The sequence below is a fragment of the Saccopteryx leptura genome, chromosome 3, assembly GCF_036850995.1.
Source record: "Saccopteryx leptura isolate mSacLep1 chromosome 3, mSacLep1_pri_phased_curated, whole genome shotgun sequence".
NCBI lineage: Eukaryota > Metazoa > Chordata > Mammalia > Chiroptera > Emballonuridae > Saccopteryx > Saccopteryx leptura.
The window spans coordinates 349,047,251-349,062,425 of record NC_089505.1 but is presented as its reverse complement, the minus strand read 5'-3'; the positions used below and the strand labels follow the sequence as shown (position 1 = coordinate 349,062,425).

General features: G+C 35.3%; 1 protein-coding gene across 3 annotated transcripts in view; it reads left to right on the top strand.

Annotated features, from left to right (window-relative positions):
- CSMD3 (CUB and Sushi multiple domains 3) overlaps positions 1-15,175 on the top strand; it is a 1,231,016-nt gene that overhangs the window by 918,006 nt on the left and 297,835 nt on the right. For all 3 annotated transcript variants that reach the window (XM_066379371.1, XM_066379370.1, XM_066379369.1), the window contains one exon: positions 8,005-8,196. In XM_066379371.1, the coding sequence (XP_066235468.1) occupies positions 8,005-8,196 (192 nt within the window). The remainder of the gene's footprint in view (positions 1-8,004; positions 8,197-15,175) is intronic.

Sequence of the window (15,175 nt, the reverse complement as noted above, 5' to 3'; positions counted from 1 at the left end):
TCTCAGATGGGCAGAGCATTGCCCCCTAGTGAGCATGCAGGGTGTATCCCAGTAAGGTGCATGTGAGAGTCGGTCTCTCTGCCTCCTTGTTTCTCACTTCAGAAAAATACAAAAAAAAAAAAGTATGGCCTAGAACATGGCTGGTTGGCTTAGCGGTAGAGCGTTGGCCCAACATGTGGAAGTCCCGGGTTTGATTCCCAGTCAAGGCACACAGGAGAAGTGACCATCTGCTTCTACATCCCCCCCTTGATTCTTTCTCTCTCTCTCTTTCTCTCTCTCTCTCTCTCTCCTACTCTCCTGCAGCCATAGCTTGATTAGAGCAAGTTGGCTCCGGGTACTGAGGATGGCTCCATGGCCTACCTCAGGTGTTGAAATAACTTGGCTGCCAAGCAAAGGAGTAGCGGCCCCAGATAGGTCGAGCATCGATCTGTAAGGGGTTTGCTGGGTGGATCCCATTTGGGGTACATGCAGGAATCTGTCTCTCTGGCTCTCTGCCTCTTAATAAGAATAGAATAAAATAAAATGTATAAAAATACTATTCAGAAAGGAATAAAAAGGCATTAAATATGGCTAAGAAACAAATATAAAAATGTGATGTACTATAAGTGATTATTTTGTTTCCATTATTTTTATTGCTTAAATAATTCATATAAGGAATTTTTTGTGTGTGTGCACAAGTATTGGCGTGTTTTTAGAAATTATTTTACTTTTGTTTATTTATTTTTAGAAATTATTTTACTTTTAAAATTGCTTTTGTATAGATAACTATTTTGAATGTTCATCAATGTAATATTATCAATTTTCTTAGTAATTACATAATTTAATTGCATAATTTATATTATCTTAGCTTTCTGTTTCATTCACAAAATTTTTCAGTTTGAATGGCAAAAACTCACCTGATCATAATACCTATTTTATTATATTAAAGCCATATACAAATCTGCTATTCCTCTTAAATTGAGATTGTATTTCTAAGAAGGTCAAGAATGTTATCCTCTTGATATTTGTATTCCAGAATTTTGTTCTGTACCTGATACTTACTACTTCGTAAATGTTAAATGAATCTGATTGGATAAAAAAATTAAGACTATAAAATTAAAAGCTCACTGATGCTGCCTGTCAGAAATAATGTAAAAGCATTTTATATGGTTTCTCATTTATTTTGCTCAATACTTCTGGTGATTTCCAGGTATTCTCTTTTATAATATTGAAATATGAAATCGATTTTCTGTACAGATAATTTTGACAGTCTTCAACCTAACTTAACTTGCCTACAATTCACAAAAGTTGTATCAGTAATTTACCACCACTTGTGCTGACTAATTGGAGCATTATAATCAATGAAGGTAACAAGGTGTTTTCTCTTATAACATCTCCAATATCAAGCATTATACCTGGCTCAATGAGTATACAACAATTTTCTGGTGAAATAAATATATATATAAAAAGATTTTTATCTTATACTAAATCAGTCGGGTAAAAAATTACTCGACCAATTTTATAGATGAGAGAGCTAAATCTCAGATAATTTATACAATTTCCCTTTCTTACTACAGTAGACACTAAAATCTAGTCTCTCCTGATTTTGATAATGTAAGGCCATTGGCCACCACCATTGTGGTGGTGCAGGTTCTCATTGGATTAGAGTAGACGGTAAAGAAACAGTGGAGCCAATATATGGTTGGGCATTCCGTTTATTAAAGTCTTGTACTGGTAGACCAGCAAACAGGGAGGGAAGATGGCTACCATCTCATTCAGAGCTCCTAAAGCCCTGAAGCATTCTCTGGTTCCACAACCTGGAGAATCTTCTCTGGTTCCTCCTAGAAACAAAGGCCTCCACCAGCCTCAGTGGAGCTCCTGAAGTCCCTGAGCTCCCGTTCCACCTCAGCACTCCTTATTCTCTTCTCTGCAAACATGGCTTCTTTCTGTCTCTTCTTCTTCTCTGCAAAACAGGCTGGGGGCAATCAAAATCCCTCCCCCAGCAAACATTAGCAAAAACAATGGCGCCTACTAAGCAGAAATGCAATCTACAATTTGCAATCAGCTGCCCTGCCTGAGGGCAAGCACACATGTGGCTGCCTAGTGCCATTTTGTAAAAATAAAAGTGAGCAAATTCAAAAAATACAAATTTTACAAACTCATTTACCCAACAGATAACATTACTTATTCAACAGTATAAAATTCTAGACTTTTCTTCTTTTAAAAAGACTTAAAAGAAGAAAAGACTTTAAAAAGACTTCAATTGTTTTATTGAAATCTATTTTATATTAACTGCCTTTCATGTTGGACAACCATATCTCTTCCTTAGATACACAGACTTGATTCAGTTTGACACAATATACCCCAATGTAGTCCTGTGAATAAGGTATAATGTTAATAACTGTGTAATTCTGTTAGTAAAAAAATAATAATAATTATACTTGAAGTTAAATATTTTAAATGTGTAGGTTTTTGATTCCTCCAATAGAATGATAGGCGGGTAGAATATTGCTCTTTGGATTTTAAAATGACATTGAAAGATTAATAACATGTTTTAGAAATTTTAACTAAACTAATCATATCATTTGAGTTTTATAATATTGAGTTTAAGTAATCATATCATTTGAGTTTATATAGGCCACACTTTAAACACTTTTTTTTTTTTTCTTACCGAGACAGAGAGAGAGTCAGAGAGAGAGATAGATAGGGACAGACAGACAGGAACGCAGAGAGATGAGAAGCTTCAATCATCAGTTTTTTGTTGCGACACCTTAGTTGTTCATTGATTGCTTTCTCATATGTACCTTGACCATGGGCCTTCAGCAGACCGAGTAACCCCTTGCTCGAGCCAGCGACCTTGGGTCCAAGCTGGTGAGCTTTGCTCTAACCAGATGAGCCCGCTGGTGACCTCGGGGTCTTGAACCTGGGTGCTCCACATCCCAGTCCGACGCTCTATCCACTGCGCCACCACCTGGTCAGGCTAAGCACTTTTTTTATGACAAAGTATCACTTTTAATTAAGCTAACGTTTCTTCAATATGGTCTCATGTTTGCATTCCCACTTTAACTGCCCTATGTGTTTGATGTTGGGCAAGTATTTTATACCCTTTAAGCCTCAGTTTTTCTCATTGGAAAAATATGGATAATAATAGTACCCCAACTTTTTGTGAATTAAATAAAATACAGGTTATAGTATGATATTTTTTAAAGATAGTTAGTGCTCAGTAAATATAGATTACAATATAACTACTCACACGCTCCTCTATTTATATACACCATTTCCCTACATCTATTGTCATTTCTGTTGAGTAATCAGCTATTGTAAGGACACTGTCCACAGTTATGTAATAGACTATCCACTTGATAATTCCTGTGCTAGGCTAACCAAAATATAGGTGGATAGTCCTTGTGAAGGGAAAAAAAGTCACCTTATTATTTTTATAAAGTTTTAGAAGTCAAATTTAAGCTATATTTGGATGTTATATCATATATTCCTATTATATGCATTTTCCAGAATATTCTATTCATGATATTATTATAGTTGAGACAACAAGTTTGTTAAGACTCTTTATCTTTATTGGAATTTCTGTTTACTTTACATATTTATGTTAGGAAAAGTTAGAAATGAATAGTAGGGTAGGCTTAAACCTAATAGAACAAATACAGATATTTATTTTATGAATTAAATTTTAAGCAATTTGAACTGAGGAAACTTTAAAAATAAATAATAATAATTTTATGCTGATGATAAATATATTATTTTCTCACATATACTCATTATTGTATGTTTAAAATAGTTGACAAATTGAAAGTCTTAATTCCCAAAAAAGTCTTCATTCTATAGAAACACCCGATAGCTTATTCCAGAACAAGACAAAATGAGATGATCAAACATCAACTTAAAAGTGTATATAGCAAGAAGACAGTGAAAATAAGAATTACATATTTTGAGAATTGTACATTCTAAAAAATAATTATTAAATAAAATTATTATGTGTTTATACATGTAACTAATACTTTATTAGTTCCTACATTATAAATTAATTTTTAAATTATTCATATAATCATGTGAGATTATTTTACTTCTAGTTTTCAAGCAGTAATAGCGTGGCTCCTTAAATGGTTATATTTTTTTTTCAATAACTATGGTTTCTATTTGATACAGATAACAAGAATGATTGACACTAAAATTATTATAATCTGTCGTCTACCCACGAAGCGTATAACCATTATGGTGATCATCCTTTTAATAAAAAAAGAAAATAAGAGAGTATTTACACCAAATAATTGTTCCTGTGTGTATTTAACTAATTGCTTTTAAAACTCAAATTATTGGAAGAGTAGAGAATTTCTTTGATCTTTCAGTAAAACCCATCATTCTCTATTGTACCTTAAAATTTTATTACTGATTTGTTTATTGATTATGAGAAAAAGGAACAACAGAGATTTACCACCTCTTTTTCTTCAAATCAACCGGATCCAAAAACAAACGTGTATGGTCACTTACATTAGCTGCTGTTTCACATCAGTTTATTACAGCTGAGTTCCACTTTAAATCTTTAAGCACAGCAAATCTGACAATAGAGCAAAACCATTTTCCCCTTCACTTCAGCTAGGCCATGATTATACTGACTGCTTTAATTTCAATACATCTTTGTAACCTTGTTATATGAATATTTTTACTTTTGAGAGTGTTATTCTTAAAATTTAATCTTCCTGAAGACACGGAGTCCAGCACATGGGAAGTCTCGAAAAAAAAATAACTTTTTTCATATTTTTATGTTATTCCTACTTTTCAGTTTAAAAGCTATAACACATTTCATTTTTATGTCACTTTTACCCAATAAAAAACATCTTAAATGTAAATCATGTGTTTCCACACTGACATACTGCAAAGCCAATCTATAGATCAGTTTTAGTTTTGGTGGAAACCATCCCAGAAGACTTCAAGAAAAATATAATGACTTAGTTTGTCACAAAAACTATCAATAATGAAAGGTTATAATCACCCAGACTCTGTGATGCATGACAGATACTCTGCTAAGGAACACAGACGGTTTACAGAACAAACTCGGGTGGAAATTGGAATCAAGACCTTATCCACTACCCTTGATATTCTCCAATATGAGTTCAATTTTTATTTTATTAACAATCAGAAACACTTCTCTCAAAATGTAATGGTCATATAAAGGTAGATTTAAATATATATATTTAATTGAGTTTAATTTATTGTGTTTACATAGATTCAAGCGTCCCACTGAATACATTCCTCCCCCACCCCCATGCTAAGATGGATTTAGATTTATGCTACCTATAGCTTTTCTGTTTGTAGATATGATATAATCTACTTTTTTCATGATTTACTAATAGGGTTTATTATTCTATTTTATTTAACTGAGGAGAGAAATTGCATCTCTGGGACAGTTATAGGTAGAAGGGGACAGGACAGTTTAATGTAACATTTAAGAATTTGAGTTCTGAAATCAGCCAAACTTAATTTAAGATCTTGGTTCTATACCACTTACTTGTAATATCGGAAAGGTTAATCTTCCTAAACCTTAGATTCCTCACCTCTAAAATAAAAATAATAATGACACTTGACTTATAGGATTGTTAAAAGAATGAAAAGAATTATGCATGCCAAGTCTCTATTCAAGCCATTTCTTGGAATCACTGGTTTATCAGTAAAATGAAACAAAACTATAAAAACTCTGATTTATAAATTTTCTTTCATTTAAGTGATTGAAAAAATGACATTTGCAGTCTTCATTTATTATCCTTTTTTTAAAAAAAAATGTAACCCCTTAAAAACAAACCCTTTCAGAAAATAAACGTTCTTATTCTTTAACAATTATAAGCAAACTATATAAGTGTGTGTATAAATATATATCATGTGATATATATGATCCCTTTTTGTTTTTGTTACTGCTTTTACACACTGTCAGGCCTAACATTCTACTTATTGATATGGTCCTCTTAATTTTCACACAAACTATTACAATACTATTGTAGATTCTCTGATTTCTTTTTTCTTATGTGTATCAGAAAGATAAGTTATAACAAATTTAATGGATGTATTAACATATTGATTAGTTCATTAATCTATCTACCTATCTACCCACCTACCTACATACGTACGTACCTACCTACCTATGTACCTACCTACCTACTAGGAATGTATACAGTAGAATCTGTTAGTCAGTACCACCACTATACGAAACAATTTGATGTCTGCTCAGTTTTTTGCATCTGCTTATTTCCTCTTTGCATGTCTACGACCTAGCACGATGCCTGGAATATATTAGGTTAGTAAGTGAATGACTGAGTTAATATAAGTTATACATCTGTAATCCAGCAGTTTGTCTTATAACTTGAATATGTAATTTATAAAATAATTTATACAAGTGTTGAATCCTATATTCGTGAATATAATTTAGTAACAGCTTAAATGGAAATTTGAATAGCTTCTTTGTCTTGATGCTGAATTGGCATATGATTTAGGGTAAATCTATTTGTGATCATTCAAAATAATATTTTGTTTCCTGAACCTGCTTAATTGGAGTTAACTCTCTGATTATGTTCCATATACTACCTGGCTCCTTTCCTATGGTCTTATCTACTCTACTACATGTTTACATTTCTTTTTATTTTTGGATAATTTTATATTTACCTGCAATTATAAGGTAATAAGGACAGATCACATATATTCTTCACCCAGTTTACCCCAATGACAACTTTTTGCATAATTATAGCATGATATCACAATCGGCAAATTGACATAAAATCTACCAATCTTATTAAAATATTCCTAGTTACATATACTCATTTGTGTGTACTTAGCTCTATGTAGATTTGTATGGCCACTACCAATCCATCAGGGTACATACAGTACATCACAGTAATCCCTCATGTTACTCTTTTATAGACACAGTCACTTCCATCCATTTTCTACCCTTACAACTCCTGATGGCTACTAATCTGTTTCCCAACCTCATAATTTTGTCCCATCAAGAATATTACATAGATTTAGTCAATAGTACATAACCTTTTGGTAATATATTTTTTCACTTAGCATAATTCCCTTCAAATCCATCCAAGCTGTCATATCTATCATCATTCTTTTTCATTGCTGAGTACTAGTCCGTGATATGAATTTGCCACAGCTAGTTTAATTGTTCATGTTTTCAAAAGCATTTGTGTGGTTTCTAGTTTTCAACTACTACAAATAAAGCTGCTGTGAACATTTGTGTTCATGTTTATATGTGAACATAGTTTTTATTTCTCTGGGGTAAATGTGCAAGACTGCAATTATTGGATTGTGTGGTAAACACACTTGTAGTTTTTCAAGAAGTTGCCATTGCTTCTTTTTAGAGTGGCTGTACTATTTGACATTCCCCGCATCAATGAATAAATCCTTCAGTTTTTTTCTAGAATTGTTTCTGCATTTGAAATTATCTAGCTTTTATTTTGATCAATCTGATAGGTATGTAGTGATATCTGGTTGTGATTTTAATTTGTATTTCCCCAATGGCTAATGATGTTCCCATGTTTTCATGTGCCACCTGGAATCTTCTTCACTGAAATGTTTTTTGCTTATTTTGTAATTAAATTGTTTTTCTTTTTCTTCTGCCATTTTTTATTTTCCATAGCTGAGATTTGAGTTCTTTATGTGCTGTAAGATACAAGTCCTCTGTGGAATATCTTCTCTGCATGTGTTCTGCCAGCCTACATCTTTTCATCCTCTTCACAGTGTCTTTCACAGCACATCTAATAATTTTGATTAAATCTATTATTTAAACACTCAAGTGCCATGCTCCTTCTGGAAATAATTTAGCCCACATATTACTTAATAAAAATATTTTTAAAGTATTTATTGTTCCGACACTAACAAATTGGTTGAAGCACTGTTAAAGTTAATTTTCTAAATGCACATAGACACGTGGAAAGTTTAATACTGTAATATCTGGGACTTCAGAATTGATTTTGGGATCATCAAAATTAAAGGTTTGTTTTTATCATCTGATAGGTTCTGTTGCCACTGCGTGTCGTGATCCTGGTGTCCCCATGAATGGAACTCGAAATGGGGATGGACGAGAACCTGGGGACACGGTTCTTTTTCAGTGTGACCCAGGATATGAGCTTCAAGGAGAGGAAAGAATAACCTGCATTCAGGTAGAAAATCGATACTTCTGGCAGCCCAGCCCACCAGTCTGTATAGGTATGAATTAAAGAACAATTAATATTCTACACAAGTATACAAATGGTTATAAATAAGCACTGGTATTATTAAGAACAATATTCTAGAATGGGTTCTTTATGAGAGTCTAACAATTCAGAGATCTACAACCCCCCCCCCTCCAAATATACAATGATCCTTAGTTAAATGGTCATTATTTTTGCCAAGAGGTTCATAATTTTATTATATTCTAAATGATTCTAAGAGCTCAAAAATAGTTAAGAACTGAAGATCCTGAAAAGTCCTGATCTTCCTTATCTACTGTATAAATGTAGTTATCTGCAGCTTTTTTTTTTTTTTTTTGTATTTTTCTGAAGCTGGAAACAGGGAGAGACAGTCAGATAGACTCCCGCATGCGCCCGACCAGGATCCACCCGGCACGCCCACCAGGGTCAACACTCTGCCCACCAGGGGGCGTCGCTCTGCCACGACCAGAGCCACTCTAGCGCCTGGGGCAGAGGCCAAGGAGCCATCCCCAGTGCCCGGGCCATCTTTGCTCCAATGGAGCCTCAGCTGCGAGAGGGGAAGAGAGAGACAGAGAGGAAGGAGAGGGGGAGGGGTAGAGAAGCAAATGGGAGCTTCTCCTATGTGCCCTGGCCGGGAATGGAACCCGGGACCTCTGCATGCCAGGCCGACGCTCTACCGCTGAGCCAACCGGCCAGGGCTATCTGCAGCTTTTAATATTTAAAGAGTAATTTAGACTCTATATTTTAAATGAGCCATATTTATCTATAATAGTTATTTCTTCTAAGAAGAAAAGTTCTGTTGGAACTTATGCTTGAGTTTCAAAGGTTTGACTTTTTATTAAATTCATGTATTCTAAAAGAACTTTAGTTTTGAATTTGATGATCTAAGGATTTGTAGCTACTTTGTTCCTACTTCTAACCATATGCTTTCGTTTTCCGTGTGCTGTTCTTGAATACCTGAGTTAGTCTCTAGAAAATTAAGACACATATTATTTTTCTGCTTGGTCTGAGGAAAGTTAGAAGAAAGTATCATCTTTGGATTATAAATCATGATAAAACCTGCTATATAATCTTTGTTTCAAAATCTCATTGTTAACTTTCTTATACTACACAGTTTAATAACAACCTTTTAGCTTAAATATTTTAGAAATGGTGTCATCTTGAATTTACAATAGATTTTGAACAAAGTATGTTCTCTCTACTCAAAATCTTATATTTTTCACACTCTTTCTTACTAAACTGTTAACAACTTGAGAGAAGATTCCCAGTCTGTTCATCATTCTCTGTTTTATCACTTTCAGCACAAATTTAGCACATTTAGGAGAGGAAGCCTTATTTTCTTTACTTATATATAACTTATAAATATTTAAAATAATCATTTTACAGTGATTTTTTAACTCATGTTTATAGGAAAAGAATATTTAGTGCCTCAATAAGAAGTGAAAAAATTCAAGGACTTAATTTTTTTTTTAAGTGAGAGGAGTGGAAGAAGATACTAAGACAGACTCCTGCTTATGCCCTGTATACCCAGTAACCGTGGCCGCCATCAAAGCTGCCTGGTCTGCACAGGTTCAGGTTTGATTCAGGCAGACCATAAGGAATCAACAGAGCCTAAAACTGGTGATCCATTTTCCTTTATTCTAGACTAGCACTCAGGAAGGAAGTAAAAACACACTCGGGGCTCCAAAACCCACTCATTCAGCACTCACAAAGCTACTGACTCATCAAGTGTTCCTAGAATCAAAGGCTTCTACCTCACCAGTCTATTTACCTCTGTTCCCCATCTCTTTCTCCTCCACAATTCATCTCTTCTCCTTCCCCATTCTGCAATTTTGGCTGCCTCGTCCACTTGGCTTCCCTGCCCTGCTCTAGCCTGGGCTCCTCCTCCCTACAAGAACATAGCCACTATCCCCAAATGACCTCCTAGCTCCACCTTTTAAAACCTTTTAGCATGAATGCCCTCCTTCAACACACATTAGCATATTCACGCCCATTCCCAAGCAGGAAGGCAGTTAATATTATCACCTAGCTGATGCCCATCCATGTGGGTAGCGCCATCTTTAACAAAGTGAGCAAAATATATCTTTTCTGATAGACATGCCCTTACCGGGATCCCCCCAGCAACCCCTGTCTAGGGCCTGTGCCCCAATCAACAAAGCTATCCTCAGCACCTGAGGCCAACATGCTCAAACCAACCGAGCTATATTCAGTGTCCCACATGATGCTCAAACTAATCAAGCCACTGGCTACAGGAGGGGAAGAAGAAGAAACGAGGGAAAGGGAGGAGGAGAGAAGCAGATGGTAGCTTCTCTTGTGTGCCCTGACCAGGGATCGAACCCAGGATGTCTATACATTGGGCTAACACTCTATAACTAACGAGCCAAACAGCCAGGGTCAAGGACTTAATTTTTTAGATTTATTTTAGTTCTTACTTTAACTTTTTATAGAAGAGTTACACAAAATTTATTAGTCATTTATTGTGTTCTAGGTATTGTCTTAAACATTGAGCATTTTAGTCATAAAACATAACAGAGAAGTTCCTTGTTCTTATGAGTCTACTTTCTAGTAAAATAAAATTAAAACTCAAAATTTTTATATCACATTTTTTGTATTTTATATGTTAGCATATTAAAAAGTTCAATGAGAAGATACATGTTATGCTTGGGCACGGTCATATATATGCCTTCCACGTATAACAACCAGTCACAACCAACCCCTTTGCCTGTTACCTTGGCTAGTTTCTTTTGCCACTAATTAGAAGATATATTCTGTTTAAAGAAACACCAAAATATGGAGAAGGGAGTACAAGTATTAATTAGAATTTTGGCATTTTACATTTCCACTACTGTGAGATGGGGGTTTTAATGTATTTTCACTATAGTTGTAACCTGCATTAAAAACCACAAAAATGAAAAATAAAATAAAATAAAACCACTTAATGCACAAAACAAAATCCATTTTATAGTTCAAACCAGCTAGAGAGTAGGTAGATAGTTCTAGACTTCTGTGGAAAATGAGGCCCATGACAAAGGAAAATAATATTAAAGAGATTTTTTTTAAAAAAAGCACAAAATAAGGGTCACACCTTGACCCAGTCCAGATTTCGTCTGTCGCCCTCTTCACTTTGTTATTTCCTTTTACTCCTTTTCATGTACAACTGACAGATTCCAAATCATCAAATATCAATTGTTATATTTATTATAACTCAAACTCATAAAAACAAAGAAAATATTAAGAAATATTTTTAAAGAAAAAGAGACTGAAATAATGAAGTTTTTATTTGTTAGTTTACTGCTAATTAACGTAAAAAAATGTCCAGTTGTGGTAAATTCAAATGTCACATTCCAATTAATTGGAATTAACTGCGTATCTCATAGGAGGATCTTTATGTAAAGAAGAAATGACAAAGTACCACAGACTTGCTATAAAACTTGTTTCATTGTGATTCTTAGACTTGGTTACAGGGTGTTTGTTGTTTATTAGAATTACCAGAAGAACTCTACTATATATATTCTTATGATTAGAATCCTAAAATATTGAAAAGCTTTTTACTGAAATTTTAGTAAGTACTAAAATACAAAACAAAGAAAGAGTTTTGCCGTAGGCTGTTTGTTATAAAGTTTCATTGTAAACAAGGCTTTAGCTAGCAAGTCCTAATTCTAGAAAAAAAGAAATTGAACACTAAATCATACTTAAATTGAGCAGATTGTAGAAAGTTTCTGTATGGAGTATGAGGCTATGTATTATTTGGTAGGAAGATAGCTTGAGGAGAAGATATGCATTAGAGCCTCTCTGAGCAAGAAAATAACCTAAAAATAAAGTGACTGAGAAATTGCTAAGGCTGCAGAAAGCTTGACCTCTGAATCTGATAAGAAAGAACTCTGCGATTGGAAACACTATACCAAAGATTAAACCCTGAACTTTTTAGAAACTCCATAAGTCTATGTCTCCGACCCTGGGAGCATGAAGCATTTTACTTGCATGTGGAAATAGTCAGCCTTATAGCAAGTACCAGACGGAAGGATGGCATCTTTAAGAGTGTTCATAGAATTCATTCCAGCAGAGTTGACAGTGTGAAGATTACTTTGACATTGCCGGAGGGAAAGTAGCAGCACTCAATATCAAGGTAAATAACAAAGACATTGGTGTGAGTAGGCTGCCCAGGAAGACAGTAAACACAAATAAAGCTGAACTGGGATAAAACAATTAAAAAGACTGTAAAATAGTTATCAATAGTTGCCTGTGTAACTGGCTCACAATAAACTACACTCAGAGCAAATGATTAATTTCAGAATTTCATGGAACCTAACTGAAAACTGAATTCATAAGTCTATTTGACTTAAGAATCTTATTTTGAGTATTTGATGATTAGATGCAGAAAAATAAATATGCATTTTTTTTCAAATGGCATAAAACTTTAAAACATTAAAGACAAAGAGAATTTTCTTTACTCACTGAGTGTTTGGGATATACAATGTCAGCTAATCTCTTTGATGGTCTCAATGGCTTTTGCAGATTTTCAAAATTAATTACAGCAATAAAATATATCAGGTAAACCTTGATAAATAAATAATAGAATTAAAATAATTTTTAGAGCATCTAATACCCAAATAATAATATAATTATAGAATATATCCAGTAAGATACTTAAAAATATATGCAGTAGCCTGACCAGGCAGTGCCGCAGTGGATAGAGCATTGGACTGGGATGCCGGGGACCTAGGTTTGAGACCCCGAGGTCGCCAGCTTGAGCGTGGGCTCATCTAGTTTGAGCAAAAAGCTCACCAGCTTGGACCCAAGGTCGCTGGCTCGAGCAAGGGGTGACTTCGTCTGCTGTAGCCCCACGGTCAAGGCACACATGAGAAAGCAATCAATGAACAACAAAGGTGTCGCAACGAAAAACTAATGATTGATGGTTCTCATCTCTCTCCATTCCTGTCTTTCTGTCCCTGTCTATCCCTCTCTCTGACTCTCTGTCTCAGTAAAAAAAAAAAAAAAAATTATATATATATATATATATATATATATATGCAGTAGATTTTTCTGTTTATTTTGAGACAGAATGCACATACATAATATATATGTGTGTATGTGTCTAACATTTCTAACAATAAAAAGGCCAATGATACCTGTTAAAAATAAGGAAAATTGAAGCAAACAATGCTATACCATGTTCCCCAGAGTTACACGTTATCCCACCACTTTACCACAGAAAAGAAGCACAAAGAACATTGTGCTGTCATTTCTTTTATGCATATATTTGCTATTATGAAATATAGTTTTCTATTTTTTTTAAATTCACATAGATTTTACAAGTTCCAAAGGCAAAATAATTTAATCAAAACACATAGCTTCAGCTCTGGCCGGTTGGCTCAGCGGTAGAGCGTCGGCCTGGCGTGCGGGGGACCCGGGTTCGATTCCCGGCCAGGGCACATAGGAGAAGCGCCCGTTTGCTTCTCCACCCCCCCCCCCTTCCTCTCTGTCTCTCTCTTCCCCTCTCGCAGCCAAGGCTCCATTGGAGCAAAGACGGCCCGGGCGCTGGGGATGGCTCCTTGGCCTTTGCCCCAGGCGCTAGAGTGGCTCTGATCTCGGCAGAGCGACCCGCCGGAGGGGCAGAGCTTAGCCCCTGGTGGGCAGAGCTTCGCCCCTGGTGGGCGTGCCGGGTGGATCCCGGTCTGGCGCATGCGGGAGTCTGTCTGACTGTCTCTCCCCATTTCCAGCTTCAGAAAAATACAAAAAACAAACAAACAAAAAACATAGCTTCAAATTAGATTTGCACATCATCTGTAGTCTTCTTAACTAACTGCATAATCAATGCGAAGAGCCACTAGCAATCCCACAGACATGTATGGAATGGGTAGTATGTGCTGAATCCCAGGTATAAAGGGTCATATAAGACACAATTTTTATCTTGTAGCTTAGTGGTGCGTTTGGACATCTGAAAGGAATATTTAAGTAAAATATGGCAAGAGAAATAATGAAGATAGGCAGAGGTTGTTATGGATACCAAAGTATGTTGGAGACAGTTTAAGCAGAGCCCAGGCTGAAAATTTCCAGAAAAACTTTCTAGAGACAGATGCATCTTGAAATATAAGTAAGCGCTATATAAACAAAGAAGGGAAAAAGACATTTCAAGAAAAACAAATAGTGTGGGCAAAGGCGTGGAAGTGACAGCAACTAGAAGCAGTTTTGTGGCATTTGAGTGTACATTGTGTGTCTAGAGTGGCGTTTGAATTGATTGGAGAGGCTGTCGGGGGTTAGGTTATGAAAACTCTACCAGAGCTGAGGCATACTCTTTGAGGAGATGTGAAATAACTGCAGATTTGTAGGCATGGGCAATAGTATATATGATTAGAAGAGTTCACTAGGGAAAAGTTAAACTGGGCAAAATCAGAGGCAGGGAAACCAGAAGCTATTGCATTAATACTGGAAGCAGATAACAAAATGTGAGATCTGGAAATATGGTAGTACGTAAAGAAAGAAGAGGTGGCTGAAACGTATTTATGCAAATCTATGAGGTGAAATCCTGCAGTGCTTCTTGATAGGTTGAAGTACGCAGTGAAGAACTGGGAAGACTTTTATGTCTCTAGCTGGGGAATACAGCTGGATGTTAGTGCTAATCAAACGGTTTAGGAATACAAAAGAAGAAACAAATTTGAGTTGAGGTTTGTATGTGTTGGCCATTCTGTGTTTGTGTACCTAGGCTATCAGGTAAAGATATCCAGTAAGTATTTGGTCATATGGTTTAGAATTAAGCAGAAAAATTTTATGGTGAAGATAGAAAAAAGGAGTCCTCAGCATCTAAATCAAAGATAAAGGAAAAACACACAAAAATAACAGGATATGGTCAATATGGTCAACGAGGAAGAATGTTGTAGAGTGAAAATTAGAGACGACTAAGTAAGGAACTTAGAGCTAATGCCGAAATTCTAAGGTGAGACCAAAGAAAACGTGCTTGGCAATAAAACAGGTCAATACAAAGACACTACAAGAAA